This window comes from Syngnathus floridae, chromosome 20 (assembly GCF_059516105.1).
Source record: "Syngnathus floridae isolate MCC-2025c chromosome 20, RoL_Sflo_1.0, whole genome shotgun sequence".
Lineage (NCBI taxonomy): Eukaryota > Metazoa > Chordata > Actinopteri > Syngnathiformes > Syngnathidae > Syngnathus > Syngnathus floridae.
In genome coordinates, this window is record NC_142432.1 from 8,274,863 (window position 1) to 8,289,265 (window position 14,403).

Below are 14,403 nucleotides of genomic sequence, written 5' to 3' on the forward strand. Positions count from 1 at the left end.
ACAATTTCAAAAGACTGTTACAAAGAATCGTTAAAACCGGCCCTGAAGGATCGTTAGAATAACTTTAAAAAACATTCGTTTTTTGCTCAAGTAAAAAAGTCTGGTTTGATACAAAGCCATACAGATTCCTATGGCAATCATTAAGGGACAAGCAAATTTAGATATATGAGTGAGAGTCAAAGACAAAAAATAAAAAAATAAAAATAAAAAATAAATTGAATTAGCTTTGGGTTTGCATTAAATTATTTTCAACTATTAGCATGCAATGCAATTTTTCATTTTTGGACTGACTGGGCATGGGAGGGGGAGGTTGGTCTCCGATAGTCTATCTGCTCTATTTCAATGACTATTAAAAAGCATGCAAAAGTGCAGCTTGATGGTGTGTTAGTAATACTCCAATTTTTTAATAAGAAAACTATAAATCTACTCATTTGGATAACATGCTGTCACGTCTCGTCCCCAGCCGTTCCACTATGTGTCTGTAGTCATGGTTTCTGTCTGTGTGCTCGCCCCTCCCCTCCTGTGTGCCCATGATTAGTTTGATTATTCTCACCTGCCTGTCGTGTATGTAAGTCCTGTCTGCCCCTCACGACCCGTTGGGTAATTGTTGTATTGATGTCTTTTTGGTTCCTGTTGTCGTAATGTTTTCACGTCTTTTGTTTCACATCCCTGTTGGTCAGTCCTCTTGTTGTTTTGTTGCGTTATGTCAGTTTGCCGAGTCTGTTAGTTTTGTTTTCTCCAATAAACCCTGGTCCAAGCTGCACTTGGTTGCCCTACTCCATCCGCTCCATGACACATGCTATACTTTTGGATCATAAATAGTTTGTCCTCAGTGACAGTTGAAGAAATATCACCCTAATTTTAGCCAGAACCTATATAAGATGGATTGTTGTTGTTTTCTATGGAGACAAGAACCAAAATGGGATGAACATCAAACGTCATTCAATGAATGACGTCATGAATTATTTTCATCTAGTTCTTTGTGCTCATCTTTGCACACGATCACATCCTTTGGATATCATTGCGTCAAAGCGTACATTCGAGCCTCAGCATCGCATCACATCGCGCCGAGTCCGCTTTGTCACCCGTCAGTTCATGCCTGCTCGGGCTCATCCCGGATTGCACTACTTTCAAGATGTCTACATGATGGAGACAATGCCACACAATGTAGAACATGAGTGCGCACATACATACACAGACACACATGTATTTTAAACAGAACATTGATTTTTATGCTAAAAATGTATTTAAGTGTCCAGTGACTATAAAATCCACTGGGATCAACCTCAGTAAATATTAGACATGTAAAATATGACATAACCGAACACAAGTTAAAAACTGAGAATTAGCGCAGTGTGATGATCCTTATTGTTGTGTATTGGCTTCCTCTAGCGGTATCCGAGGGAACCGCGCCACAACGTTTCAATGGCTTTAACTATCAATTGTAAATCATTTATTTATGTACAAAATTGGCAGTGGGCTTAACAATATATGGTCATTGACAAGGATGTATTACTTTAACCGTAACATGGTTTAGTATCAAATCCCACATCAGATCTTTTTTTTTTTTTACTAACTGCTGCTCATTTGTGCTGTGGGGATGGGGACAAAAAGATTAACACATTAAGACCGGTAACAAATATAAATCGAGCAAGTCCATGCAGATCAAACATCCAATGCATCTACAGTTTGTCTACCAGGGAAAAAACAACAATGCAGTAAAATTGAGCATTCTATGTTCAAACAAACACACAAATTCCAAGATGGCTGCAAGCAAGAAAACCATCTTAGAAGAAAAAAATTGTAAAAAACACACGCACAAAGAGGGAAAAAACATTCATCAAAGCAAAAGGCGACAACACAAGATACATCATCAAAAGTGTTGGACGAATCAAAGGGGGCTTACCTTGAGATTGTCTCTTAGACCCTAGTTGTGTTGTACTCTGATTCGTGTTTGCTCAAAGAGCCAATGAGGCAGAACCTGAAATGTCACGCCTCTGTACTTTAATGTTACTTTGCGTCGGCAGGCTCACACTCCGCATGCAACCTTGACTAGTAATAATAGCGAGTGTCAGAAGCAGTGCATGCAAGAATAAATCACGTAGTTGCTTTAACATAAATATATTATTTTATGCTAAATGCCAAACAACGTCAGATTTTCTATTGCTAGAAAAATAACTGGATTGCGATTGGATTTTGGAGGCACTGAATTTTAAACTAATCATTGAATTAAAAAATGATTTGTTTCCAAATCCGGTACTCGAGGGCCACCATTTTTGCGTGTTTCCCCTGCTGCTGCTCAGAAGAAGCCTGATAACAATCCAGATGGTTTGAATGTGTCGGAGGAGGCAAAAATCTAGAACACAGCAGCCCTCGAGAACCAGAAAACAAAAAATATTCAACTAAGGAGGATAATCCAAACTGAAAGGGGAATATTCCAGAGTCTCCCCTCATCAAAAATCGATGGATACTGACCGCTGTACTGCCTTTTCGTGACGTGAAAGTCGGTGGCTGGTGGTTGGAACTTCATCCAGGTCGTCGTCTAGGTCACAACCATTGTCGGCTCCCTCTTGTGAGTAGCTGTGCTTCATGACCAAGATGCTCCGACGGTTGGCCGAGCTGGGCAGCAGGGGCCGCACAGACATGTGGGGCTGCGGGAGGTCGGCCAGAAGGCCGGCCGCCGCATCCCGCGCGCTCAGGTTGCCGCGGCTCCCTCGCCCGCTGAGGGACAGCTGGGATATGTGGGCCGAGCCCGGGTTGGAGGAGGAGCCACAGTGGTGGTCGTGGATGCAGCGTGAGGAGGCACGGTGGAGGGCGTGATAGTTCTCAAAGTCCTCCGCTAGGTCCACCAAGTCCGCCGAGGTGGTGGCGGTGGCGCTGCGCAAAGTGCACAGCTCGTAGTGAGGCGGCTCGAAGACCTCTTGAAACATGGTGGGGTCAAAGTCCTCGCGCCGGAGGATGTACTTTTTGCGAGGCTGCTTGATTTGAACGATAACGGAGATGATGAGGAGGAGAAGGACGATACAGCACGTGACACCGATGATGGTCCCGTTTGTGTTGTTCAGGTTGTCCAGGATGTTGGCTTTCGTCATCTCTGTGCACCAAGAGATCGTGTGAGATCATGGCTGAAAGTTTTACTCTCCGCAGAATAAATCATTCACTACCATTGACGTCTATAGACATCAAAGATAGATTTGAACTGGTCAAACTTCATTTAACTTCATCTCGACAAGATTTTGGAGAAAATAAAGGATATTAAGTTCGCCTGACAAGAGTTATCATTTATTCCTGATGTAAATTTTTCGATGATGTATTAACACATCTCACCTTTACATTGATTCTCATCCCAGGGGTACACACAGTTCTGCTGGCCATTGCACACCAGCGTGTTGTTTATGCACATGTTACTGTGACAGAAGAAGGCATCTGGATCACACGGAGCTGGAACAGAGAAATCGATGGAACTCATTCGGAACAGTTTTTTGTGGCCAAAGTGAAGACATTAGAAAGCTCAAATGAAACAATTTTGCTCACGCTATCCCAAAATATTAACACACACACACACACGTCCCACTTGAATCCCATCATTATTAACAGCACCAAATCTGTAAGCTGCTTAAAAACGTGAAAATCAGTTCAAGGGAAGTCATTTAGATTTCTTTTTGGGACTGTTCCTCCAAAACCCATCTGTTGTTTGTATTTCCCCTTCACTCTCGTCTTCAAAATCACTTTTACTTGATGTGTGGAATGAGATCTTTGGTCGTCAATAAAATTTTCATTTGGTGCTCCCATCTATCTCATCACCACCCATCCTATTCTCCGAAAATGGCCCACCCTCACCTCCCCCTTTAGCATGGCCTTGCTCCTAAAACGGCCATCCCGCCTCTCTGCCTGTGGATGATGTCAGTGCAAGGGCGGCGCAACCCATCACGTTGACGTGGTCATAAAATTAGTGCGCTGATGTTTCAGGCGACATCATCATGAAGTCATAGAAAGGTGACCTTTTTCTCATTTTGCCCCACCAAGACTTAAACAACCAAAACATTTAATCAATTCCTATTGTGTTTTTTTAAATTCAGATTTGAACTCTGTGTCTCTAGCAAAAATCCAGCTAGCTTGCTGCTAACAACCAGCAAGACGCGGCCCAATCTCTTTGATTTTCACCAATGAAGGCTCCTCTCGTAAACCGTTGAGTGATCCTCAAAGATCTTCCATAAAATTAATACCAACACGTACGGTAATAAAAGTGCCCTTTTGTCCGCACGTAGTGTCCCAGTCGATACCAGAGGCGCAAATTAATCTGCCAAATTAGTCGCTGGTGAAAATAATTAGTGTGTCTGCAGAAAGCGCTTGCGGGAACAAAAACAAGGTTTATGCAGCAAAGTCCAGCAATGTGAGGCTAAATCCCATTTTGCTTCATTTTGATCAACTTGTCAAAATATGTCCACTTATTATTCATGAGTTTTGATCCTATCTGTATGAACATATTCAAGCCTACATCATATACCATGATGACAAGTCACTGAATAAATGGGAGAAGTTCTACATACAAAAATGACATATATTAAGGGTGGGGGGATGGCGGGGCACTGCCCCTGCGGCAATTCCTCTAGCCCCGCCGGTGTTGGGGATGCTTGTGGCCTTCAGGCAGAGGCGTTGCCGTGACAACAGCGCATCCTGGTAAAAAGGTCTCCTAAAATGGTGACACTGACTTCACAAAACCTCAGAGATGATATCAGAGAGTCTATTTCTGCCTTAACTGAATGACACACACATTGTCCAACTTCTGAAACTTTTTTTTAGAGACTTTAAGAATGAACGATTGATCAAATAGAAGGTGGCTTATGTCATGTTATAAAAAACTTACGTTCTTGGTAGGTGGTGAAAAGGATGCGGAAGCGGCTTTTTCGGCTAGCTTCATCTGCCCACATCCGGATGACGCCGAGGGTCGACACCAACATGAGGTCATTGGCCACCGTGGAACAGAACTTGCTTTTCAGGTCCTCCACCGAACTTGGGTGAGATAGAAAAAAAAAAAAGAAAAAATACATACATACTGTATGTAATAAATGATCAGCCCAATGACAATTTAAGACAGGTAGGAAAGTGTTATGAAGGACTTTGACCAATCAAAGTTTTATCAGTGGTGCGGGAAAAAGATAAGAGCTACTTATCTTATCTTGACATCAAATAATATCACATCTCAATAGGCAGCACTTACAAAACCATATTTAAAAAATAGTCCTACCTGCCGCCGTCGTACACTGCCACAAAGTTGCGCTTGCACTCGTTGGAGTTAGCCATCTCATAGTCGAGGAAACGTAGGTAGATCTAGATTGACATCAGGGGGCAAACATGATACAGAAAGTAAACCCACCGTCGACAACACCTTCTTCCATCAGCCAGTGTGACTTGTTCATCAAGACGCGATGGCTTGCTCACATCTGCCATTCCATTCGGCAGCGCGCCGAACTGGCCATCATTACGGTTAATGAGGAGGGCCACTCACTGAGTGTGACAGGAGAACGTGACACTTTAAATGCCCAAAGATGAAAGCCTGCAATTCAGCAAGGCTTTGCTAACGTGATGAGACGAACTCAAAAAAAAAAAAAATAAATAAAAAAAAAGCCATCAAGACATCACAGTGTTAGTGTTAATAAAAATAAGAAAATATCAAAACTGTTATTTTTCAAGATGGCGGACGCCAGTGGACAGAAAGATCCATAGACGAGGAAAAATTAGGTTCAGATTGCACCACAAACCCAAATGACGGCAATGGATCAAATAGATACAATCACCAATTTGTAAGGTGAGAGATTGGTTCCAGCAGGAAAATAGGCTGCCTGCTTATTGATTCCACTGCAGCCAGTAATGAAGCAGAATCCATCACTGACTGCTGAAGGAATACATTCACACTTTTTTGCTAAAAGGCCTCAGTAATGCTGAGTTCAGTCACAATTGACATCTAGATTTCAGATGAATGACATGCATGTCGAGATGACCAAAGTAAATTGCTAGCTAAAACCAGCTGGAGAAAAAGTCGCTAACCTTTTCTGTCTTGCTTGTCCACAGTTTTGCAGGTGAGCTGGAACCCATTACAGCTGCTAAAAAATCTACTCTTACATTTAGTTGGTCCTAAGGGGGAAATGTATTTCATTTTTAATCAATGAGCAAGAATTTAATAGTAGCCAACTTTATCTGATGACTGCACAGTGCATGTGTTTAGAGGAAGACTACAATAAATCCCTTTGCCTCACACTTTGTGTTTCCTCGAAAAAAAAAAAAAATTGTGTCATTAAACCGTATACATTTTGTTCATCCCTTCTATTCCCATGTTGACTCTGGGGGTCCCTTACTCTTTCTGGAGCGCTTCGATGCAGTTAATTAGAGCCTCTGGTATAGGACGTCATTATCTACCCGAGCTGTTTTTTCCTGGCACACTACGCTTGTATGTCAGTGCAGTATTAGCAACCCCAGAGGAGAAATTATAAACAACTCTCAGCGTGATGCTGTATAGGTCTACAACACTAAAAACGATACTGTTTTTGTTTTTGATACATGGGAGAGTCAGCCCGGTTACAGATTTTTAATGACATCCTACAGGCTAGTGAAACTGGAGACTATGGATGTCTGGTTGGATCGAACTGCAGCCTTTGATACGGTGGACCACAGTATTCTGTGGGCATTAATGGCAGCGCCCTATTTGGCTAACAAAACTTTCTGTGTTAGCCTTGGTTGCTCTGAGTCCCGCACTGTCATGTGGTGTTCCAAAGGGTTCAATACTGGGGCCTCTGCTGTTTTCATTGCATGTTTTTTTTCTTGGGTTCCATCTTAAGAAAACATAGTATTTCCATGATGTTATTCAACAGGTATATCTTGGAACCCTTGTTTGACAAAGGAATTAATTGTATATTGTTTTGTACAAAAATGCACTACTTTACGCCGATGTTCCATAGACTTTGTGGAATTGTATAGAAGAGAGTCAAAAAGCACATGCATGCGAGGAAACAAGGGCATTGGGCAGATATGTGACCCAGAGATAGTCATAAGAGCAAAGTAGCCTACTAGTCATAGCCATGCATTTTTTAATTTATTTCATGTATTTATTTAAACCTATCCTGTTGAGCCATAAACCGTAAATCTGCGAGTGATGGATATTTAGATAGGGCAAGCCCCAGGGAAGCAGGGAAGCAAATGTCCTCGTGTCCTCTTAGGAGAACAGCTATTTAATAAGCCTAAACGCTTCATACTCTTGCCGTCTGTTTTTCCTGGCAACTGAAAAAAATGTAGTGACCTTACATGACGAAGTGTCTGACCCTCAACGAGGCAGCCGCCCTCCCCCGCCCTGCAGCCATGAATACCCACTTTGGGAAAGTGCTGACAGCTGCAGACAGCTCACATGTAATATCAAGGTTTGCTGATGCAACCCTCTGACCCTCTTCTTAGTTGATGCGCTGGGAGGCTGAATGGAAATGAATAAGACGGAAAAAAAACCCACAGAATCCGACAATAACCCTTTCCTGATGAATAAATGAGCGAAAATTTCACTTTAAGACTTATAAATGGACAGATGGAATGATTGCTCAACCTTGTAGACCACAAGCGTTTTTGTCGATACGACTCCTGCCGACTCACCTTGGAGTGCGGTGGCGCCTGGATGTACCATTTGCAGTCGACGGCCTCGTTGGCGCCAGCCTTCCCGTCTCTGGTGATCTGATGAGACTCCACGATACCTTCCGGACCGACCATGTTGTACTGACATGCTGAAACACACACACCGACGACACGCAAACAAACACGGCAGTGTTGTCAGGGCAACTCAATTAAATACTTGTTTTTATAATTGAAAATGAGAGAGAGGGGGGGTACCTACAGGGCAGAGGTGGCGGTATTCCCAAATCTGCAAAGTCTGGATCTGAGGAGAAAGCAGGGGATGGAGTCAACTGGAACGCAATATCCCCAAAGTCTCATTTCAGCAGGAAGTGGACCACTGTGATGCTGCTCGTATGTAAAAGCTGTAAATAAGTTTTAACGACTATATTGCAAAGGTGCTCTTCTCCAAGTCCATTAGCCTCCTCCAAGATATGTGGGTGTATGCGGCAGGGAGGAAGACGAAAGTCAAAGAGGAAGAACATTTAATGAATCAGCGACCTTCAGGTCTTGCGTGCTGCCCGCGCAGGAGATTTATGATTGGTTCCCGGTATCACTTAACCGGCCGCTGTCACAAGGCCGAGCCACCTCGGCGAGATACACGCAACATGAAGTGGTGCGCCGCTATCCCAACATGGCAACACAGGTGCCCCTAAAGAGGCTGCTGCGTTTATAAATGTCTCTCGTGTGACCTTTGACCTCTTAAAACGAGGACTGTTGAATTTCAATCAGGAGGCCGCCATTTCATCTATCGGTACTTTGTTGAACTCATTCGCTGCCCGACCAATACAAAGTGATATTTGACGTCTATTCTCGTCAACAGTACTGAACGAGTTAACCCGCATTTTGCGACGCCGCAGGATACGTCGCGACACCGTCTTCCCAGTAGTAAAACAGCAGGGTCAGCAAGATGTTTCTCTTTCACTCGACTGCATTCGCTGACATCTGGCCTGTGTGTGTGTGTGTGTGTGTGTGTGTGTGTGTGTGTGTGTGTGTGTGTGTGTGTGTGTGGGTGGGTGGGTTTGTGTGGAGGTGTGTGTACTATACAATTCTATTCATGCTCCCTTGCATGCAGCTCCCTCCCTCGTCTTGCGTGGCATGGCATTCAGAGCACATCCACGCATCGCCACACCCTCTGCTCTCTTCATAAAGCTCAGCTAAGAGTGTAATCTTCTGGAGCTTACTGTATTTACCCTTTTGCAACAGTGGAAAATGCTCTCTTTAGAACCGGGGACACAGATTTCCATGTTGCTATACAAATTCAAACATGTAAGCAGAGGCTAACGCGGGGAAATACGACAAGTGAGGAAATATTCAAAGGCTGAATGATCAAAACAAATCACCCGTCGCTTAACATCATGTTTACAACGCTCACAGCATTGCGAAGTTGATTCATGTCAGCAGCCAGACGTTCAAATTTTTATTAGGCGCTGATTAACTTGCTTTGCGACGTGTTCATATTTTTAAGTAAGCAGCCAACAATGTAAATTCCTAATAAGCATGACTTTCTGGTGGTGCTGCGCTATCAGAGGCAAAACACAACGTTTTATTAATGAGTCACTCTAACTGGGAATTGAAAAGTAAGTGCCAATGCTCTCTCTACATGTGAATGAATGAAAGCCAAAAATAAAAAATGTGAATGAGTCTCGGGGTTGGCAGCATGTTGCAATATCCCGGCAATCTCTCTTGTACAAACACACACACGCACACACACACACGCACACGCACACGCACACGCACACGCACACGCACACGCACACGCACACACACACACACACACACACACACACACACACACACACACACACACACACACACGCACACACGCACACACGCACGCACGCACGCACGCACGCACGCACGCACGCACACACACACACACACACACACAGACACACACACACACACACACTCACACACAAGTCAATTTCCCAGTGGGCCACATTTCCTCTCAGTGACTCCGCTGTGACATTTGAATAAGCGTCTGATTAATAATGTCCACTTAAGTGGTTGATCAAACTAATGAAGTGATGTCATTAATCACGGCAGGTAGAACCGCGAGTCAACAGGCATCGAGAAAATATGAGAGAATAAGGAGGAAAATGGGGGCGGTGCTAAGAGAGACTACAGAGACCTTGTGTTAGGAACATCTGCACAATGCCAGCTTTTAAAAAAGATTTATTGATTATTATTATTATTATTATTATATTTCCATTATATAACTATTATTCTTTCCTTATTTATTTATTTTTATTTTATTTTATTTATTTAATTATTTGACTTGATCTATTCTCACCACAGGGAGTTGGAGCCATTGTTCTTCACACTTACGTGGACACAAAGCTTGACCTTGGCTTGCTTTGAAAGGATCATAACACAAACACACCCTTGAGCTCCAAATGCACCACTGGGGGAGTTCTGAGTCGTCAGAATTATCAGCTTGGAGGGCACGGAATTTGATCGTCGCCCTTGCGAGTGAACTCGTGCTTGGGGTGATGCATTATTGATCCTGATTTGAAGACTGCCTTAGGTGTGTGTGCGTGAGCGCTAGCATGCGCGTGGAAGCAGAGAACCAATGTAAGCACGGTTACACACGTTTTTCAGTGGAGAAGACAAAATGGGTCCTGGGGAGCAACCTCCTGGAGGAGCACTTAGCATCACAGTTGCTTCTGTCTAAGTGAGACATATTCAATCCAACGTCCATTAGGATTGAAAGTGTCGTGCGATAAATCAACACATCACTTATTACGCCGCATAACCGAGGGAGACAAAGCGACATTAAGGGACATTTGCGCAAACCGAGTTTGAGACTCTCGATTGCTTCTTCAAGATTGCGTTTCATCTGATTGTCAGCAAAAGAAGACGGGGCAACAGACTCAGCATTGCATATTTTCCACGACCCGCAGGGGGCAGAACGGAGGCTCAAACATGTCAAAAATCTGGTTCCATTTGACCAGCTGGAGTGATCAACTGCAGCCCAAGACACTTTCGTCAGCAGCCAATACAATCAGGCGCCAAAGCCAAATATGACGCTTAAAGACACTTAAGGCTGCGTTGATTTCAAGATGCAACTTAATTGTTGGTTGCCAACATAAACGATTAACACGATATGTGCCAATCAATACTAGAAAAAGCGGGGGCAGGAAATTTGGTCATTTAAAATAAAGGTTGGCCACCTACTTTTTTTTTTTCAAAGGATTTTTCAAACATTGCTGTTTCCAGGCCAAACAGTTTTATTTTGCCAAATTGTCACGATTGGTAGATTGAGGAATCGCGCGCCAGTCAGCAAATTATTTTTGGACCAAGATGGATTGTGAATGCAGTGCCAAGACAAGCAACATAAACAATAAACAAAACATTTTTTTCCTATGAAAATCTATATGAAAAATTCGGAATATGTTGATTCCAACTGTTCTGTAATCTTTTGATATTTGAGCTACCATCACTCTGCTTTCATCTACTTGGATTGACATCTCACTTGACTGCAGCAGGCAAAAATCAATAGCACGCTATATCAAGACATCAATGTGCGACCAGTGTGAAAAATTTCCAGATGTTGCATTTTGGCACACCTTCATCATGACTGTTCTTATAAATGCACAAATACAGCATCTTTGTCACCCCTCCTACCTCTTTTTTCTGGTACCCTGAGTTGAAGTCGAAGCTGCCCACTAAACTGAATCCATAATCAATCTCAAGCAATGGGCTCACTGTGCAAGTGTCCTTGAGGGCTCATCTATATGTGTACCTTGTGTTTGGGATGGTCATAAAATATAGCAAAGCCAAGTCTGGATTCTTGGAGGTGACAGGGAAAGTTCTTTTTTTTTTTTTGTCTAACTTGTGTGATATCAACTGGATTTAATCTTTATTGTAAAACTGCAAAACTATAATGTAGCTAACCCTTGTGTGCTGCTGAACTTTTTTTTTTTTTTTTTAATAAAATGGATTATAATCATTGTGGAAAGGCAATATTTGTTCCAACATGATAAGCAACAGCCGAGGAAAAACAAACCTCCGCCACTGCTTAAACATTTGTCACCTGGAGCAGAACGGCTAACCACCACTATCTCTGTTTTTTTTTTGTTTTTTTGCTCAAATCAGGATTTCCTCCCTCCATTCATTTTCCAGCGGAATGCAAAAATGTGTCAACTTGTGTTCCTAAACACGGCACAACACAAAACTGATTTGTCTTTATAATCCGGATGATTACAGTAAGATTTGGTTGCTTCAATCCCCTCTCAAAAAAAAAGAATAAAAAAAATCCAAACCTATCTGCCAAGTCTACTGTATGAAGTCATTTGGTTTTTGATGTCATATTATTTAATTAAAATCGGAGTTCATTTGAGGGACATGCAGCCAAACTTTATCAAGAGTTGACATGGTGACCTTTTTTTTTTTATCAAATAATAACAAAAAGCTTATTTGTATTCTACTTGATCATAGTTTTTCAATCTCTTCACTTCCTAGCCGAAATAAAAAAGAGCAAAGGGATGACTGCAGAGCAAAAGTGTTAACGTGTCCTCATTTATCTCAAACCAATCGGAAGCCCTTTTTTGCCTTTGCAGTTTTAAGCGCGGCTCAGACCTACTTGGCAGGAGGACGCTCGCCTGCCACAAACACCAAACAAATGCTGGCCAAATGCGAGCCCTTGGCATTTCGCCGCAAGGGCACCGCGACATACAAGTCCGTAACAGTCGAGCACCGCCATATAAAAACAGAAAAAAAGAGACATCAAATTTCCCCCCAAAGGACGCTAACACATTTTCCCCACTATGCTCAGTCTTTATCGTTTATATTATTTCACAGTTTAAATATAGCGCTTCCGTGGAAGTAAGTGAAATAAGTACAATTTACGTTTGACACGGCACGCCGAGGAGCCAAATGACGAGATTAATGGTGGCTAAGCTCTCACGCGGCTAGCGCGTTACGCAACAGGTCGCACCACTCGCTAGAAAACAAGAAAATGTTGAAATTATATCATAAACTACTTTTTGTCAGAAGACTTTTATGTCTTTTGTGAGTCACCTTTAATTAAATTGTATTTATTTATCTCATGGTAAGTCCTTATTCTCTGACTAACCTCCATTTTAGTTGTAAAAAAATCCAGTAATTTATTTATAGCTGTGTTTATGACTCATTTAAGATTTTAACTAATTATAGACTACTGACATGTTACATTGTGTCAAGTAATAACAGTTCTAATAATAAAACTGCTGCGATGCCAGCGTGAGTAGGTTGTCGGCGTACGTTTACTAGATAAGCTGTTCTTCATATTTTTATAACGTCGTAAACTGTGTGTATTAAGCTGTCAGCTGCAAAAAAAATAAAATCAGCACAAATTGTAGTCAGGGATGCATGGCATAACACAATGAGGTATTAAATTTGTTTTGGCAAAGAGAGATGACAAGAAGTGAGAGCTCGAGGGAATGTTTCAGCCCGCTCCTTCACGTGACATGACACAAAATACATCACAAGTAGCTCAGTGAGATGATCAAATTCGAGACAGTGAGTAGCTACAAACAACTCAGGTGATGGAAATTAATGGGCACTCTGTATCTGACATTAATGACTCAAAGTTTTAAAAGTACATAAAATGAATTATGTTGTGAGACATCAATGTCATAGAATGTTTTTTTCAAGCCTCCAATTTGAATCCAAGCTTATATGATGCTTATTATGCACGGCTAATGCTAGTGCTAACACACTAAAATGATGGGCTACACAAGTAGGTGTTGCCATGGCAATGAGACATATGCAATTCTCCATATTAGAAGACACTACATCAATATTATTACAATTTTCGAGGGTAAAAGCACATCGTGCCAGACAATACGATTGATGTGTGTCCGAAAAGTGGAATAGGAATCTTTCAATCCACAAAATGGTGGCATATTTTTGGGTATAGATGAGAGGAGAGTGGCGGCATAATTACAAGGTTGCTTAACACTGCCTCAGGTAAACAAGCAAATGAGTGGGTGGAGAAGATAACAAAACATCTTGGATTTACAAACATTCCGATTTTAGACACCATTAAATCGAGTGATGCGTATCTTGGCATAAGCGGAAGCAGGTGACTCTTTGCAATGTGTGGTCAAAGCTGCAGCGAGTCCTAAATGAACAAGATGTCGCTCCTCCGACACAAGGGCCCATTCAGCGATCGCTACTATCTAAATTGAAAAGCGTATTTATACCAACCCAGGGATCGGCCCTTCATTGAAGCAGTCATGCGTCACTTGGCTTACATAAAGATGTCGGCCGGAAAGGAGATAAGCACGTCTTTTAAAGGGATTTTTAATTTTCTCAAATTGGCTTGGTGTGAATGTGACTCGACTACATTGCTGTGAGAATTTTAATCAGATATCAGAAGGGGGGAAAAAAAGAGGTCGATTCACTTTGAGGGAATGAAACCCTGCACTTTGGTTCGTGCTGGGTAATGAAAGAAAACAAAACAAAAAAAAAAGTCAATACTTTAACTGATCGTGAGTAGGTTCCCTTTTTCAAAGCACTTTCCAGGAATGTGTCTTTGATGCAAGGTTGTTTTGAATACAACGCTCTGTGGTCAGGGAAGGAGACGCAAACTAATCAGACACTTGGTGGTGAGAAAAGCCAGTGTCAGCTTGATGAATATTCAAATAAAAGACTTGAGGAGCAGCCACATCTTTTTATCGGCGATCAGCACAGCAATCCTGCCATTTGTATTACAGTCAAACCTCGGTTTTCGAACGTCCCGGTTCTCGAACAAATCGGAATTCG

At 42.3% G+C, this 14,403-nt stretch overlaps 1 protein-coding gene across 3 annotated transcripts in view; it reads right to left on the reverse strand.

Moving 5' to 3' along the window:
- Positions 1 to 14,403, reverse strand: part of neto1l (neuropilin (NRP) and tolloid (TLL)-like 1, like) — a 29,887-nt gene that overhangs the window by 756 nt on the left and 14,728 nt on the right. For 2 of the 3 annotated variants that reach the window (XM_088363592.1, XM_088363593.1), the window contains exons 6-12: positions 7,874 to 7,915; positions 7,636 to 7,763; positions 5,249 to 5,331; positions 4,868 to 5,013; positions 3,328 to 3,441; positions 2,476 to 3,094; positions 1,907 to 1,981 (exon numbers count right to left, since the gene is read on the reverse strand). In XM_088363592.1, coding sequence (XP_088219718.1) covers positions 1,921 to 1,981; positions 2,476 to 3,094; positions 3,328 to 3,441; positions 4,868 to 5,013; positions 5,249 to 5,331; positions 7,636 to 7,763; positions 7,874 to 7,915 — 1,193 coding nt within the window. In that variant the 3' untranslated portion in view covers positions 1,907 to 1,920. The remainder of the gene's footprint in view (positions 1 to 1,906; positions 1,982 to 2,475; positions 3,095 to 3,327; positions 3,442 to 4,867; positions 5,014 to 5,248; positions 5,332 to 7,635; positions 7,764 to 7,873; positions 7,916 to 14,403) is intronic. The other variant, XM_088363591.1, reaches the window with a different exon arrangement.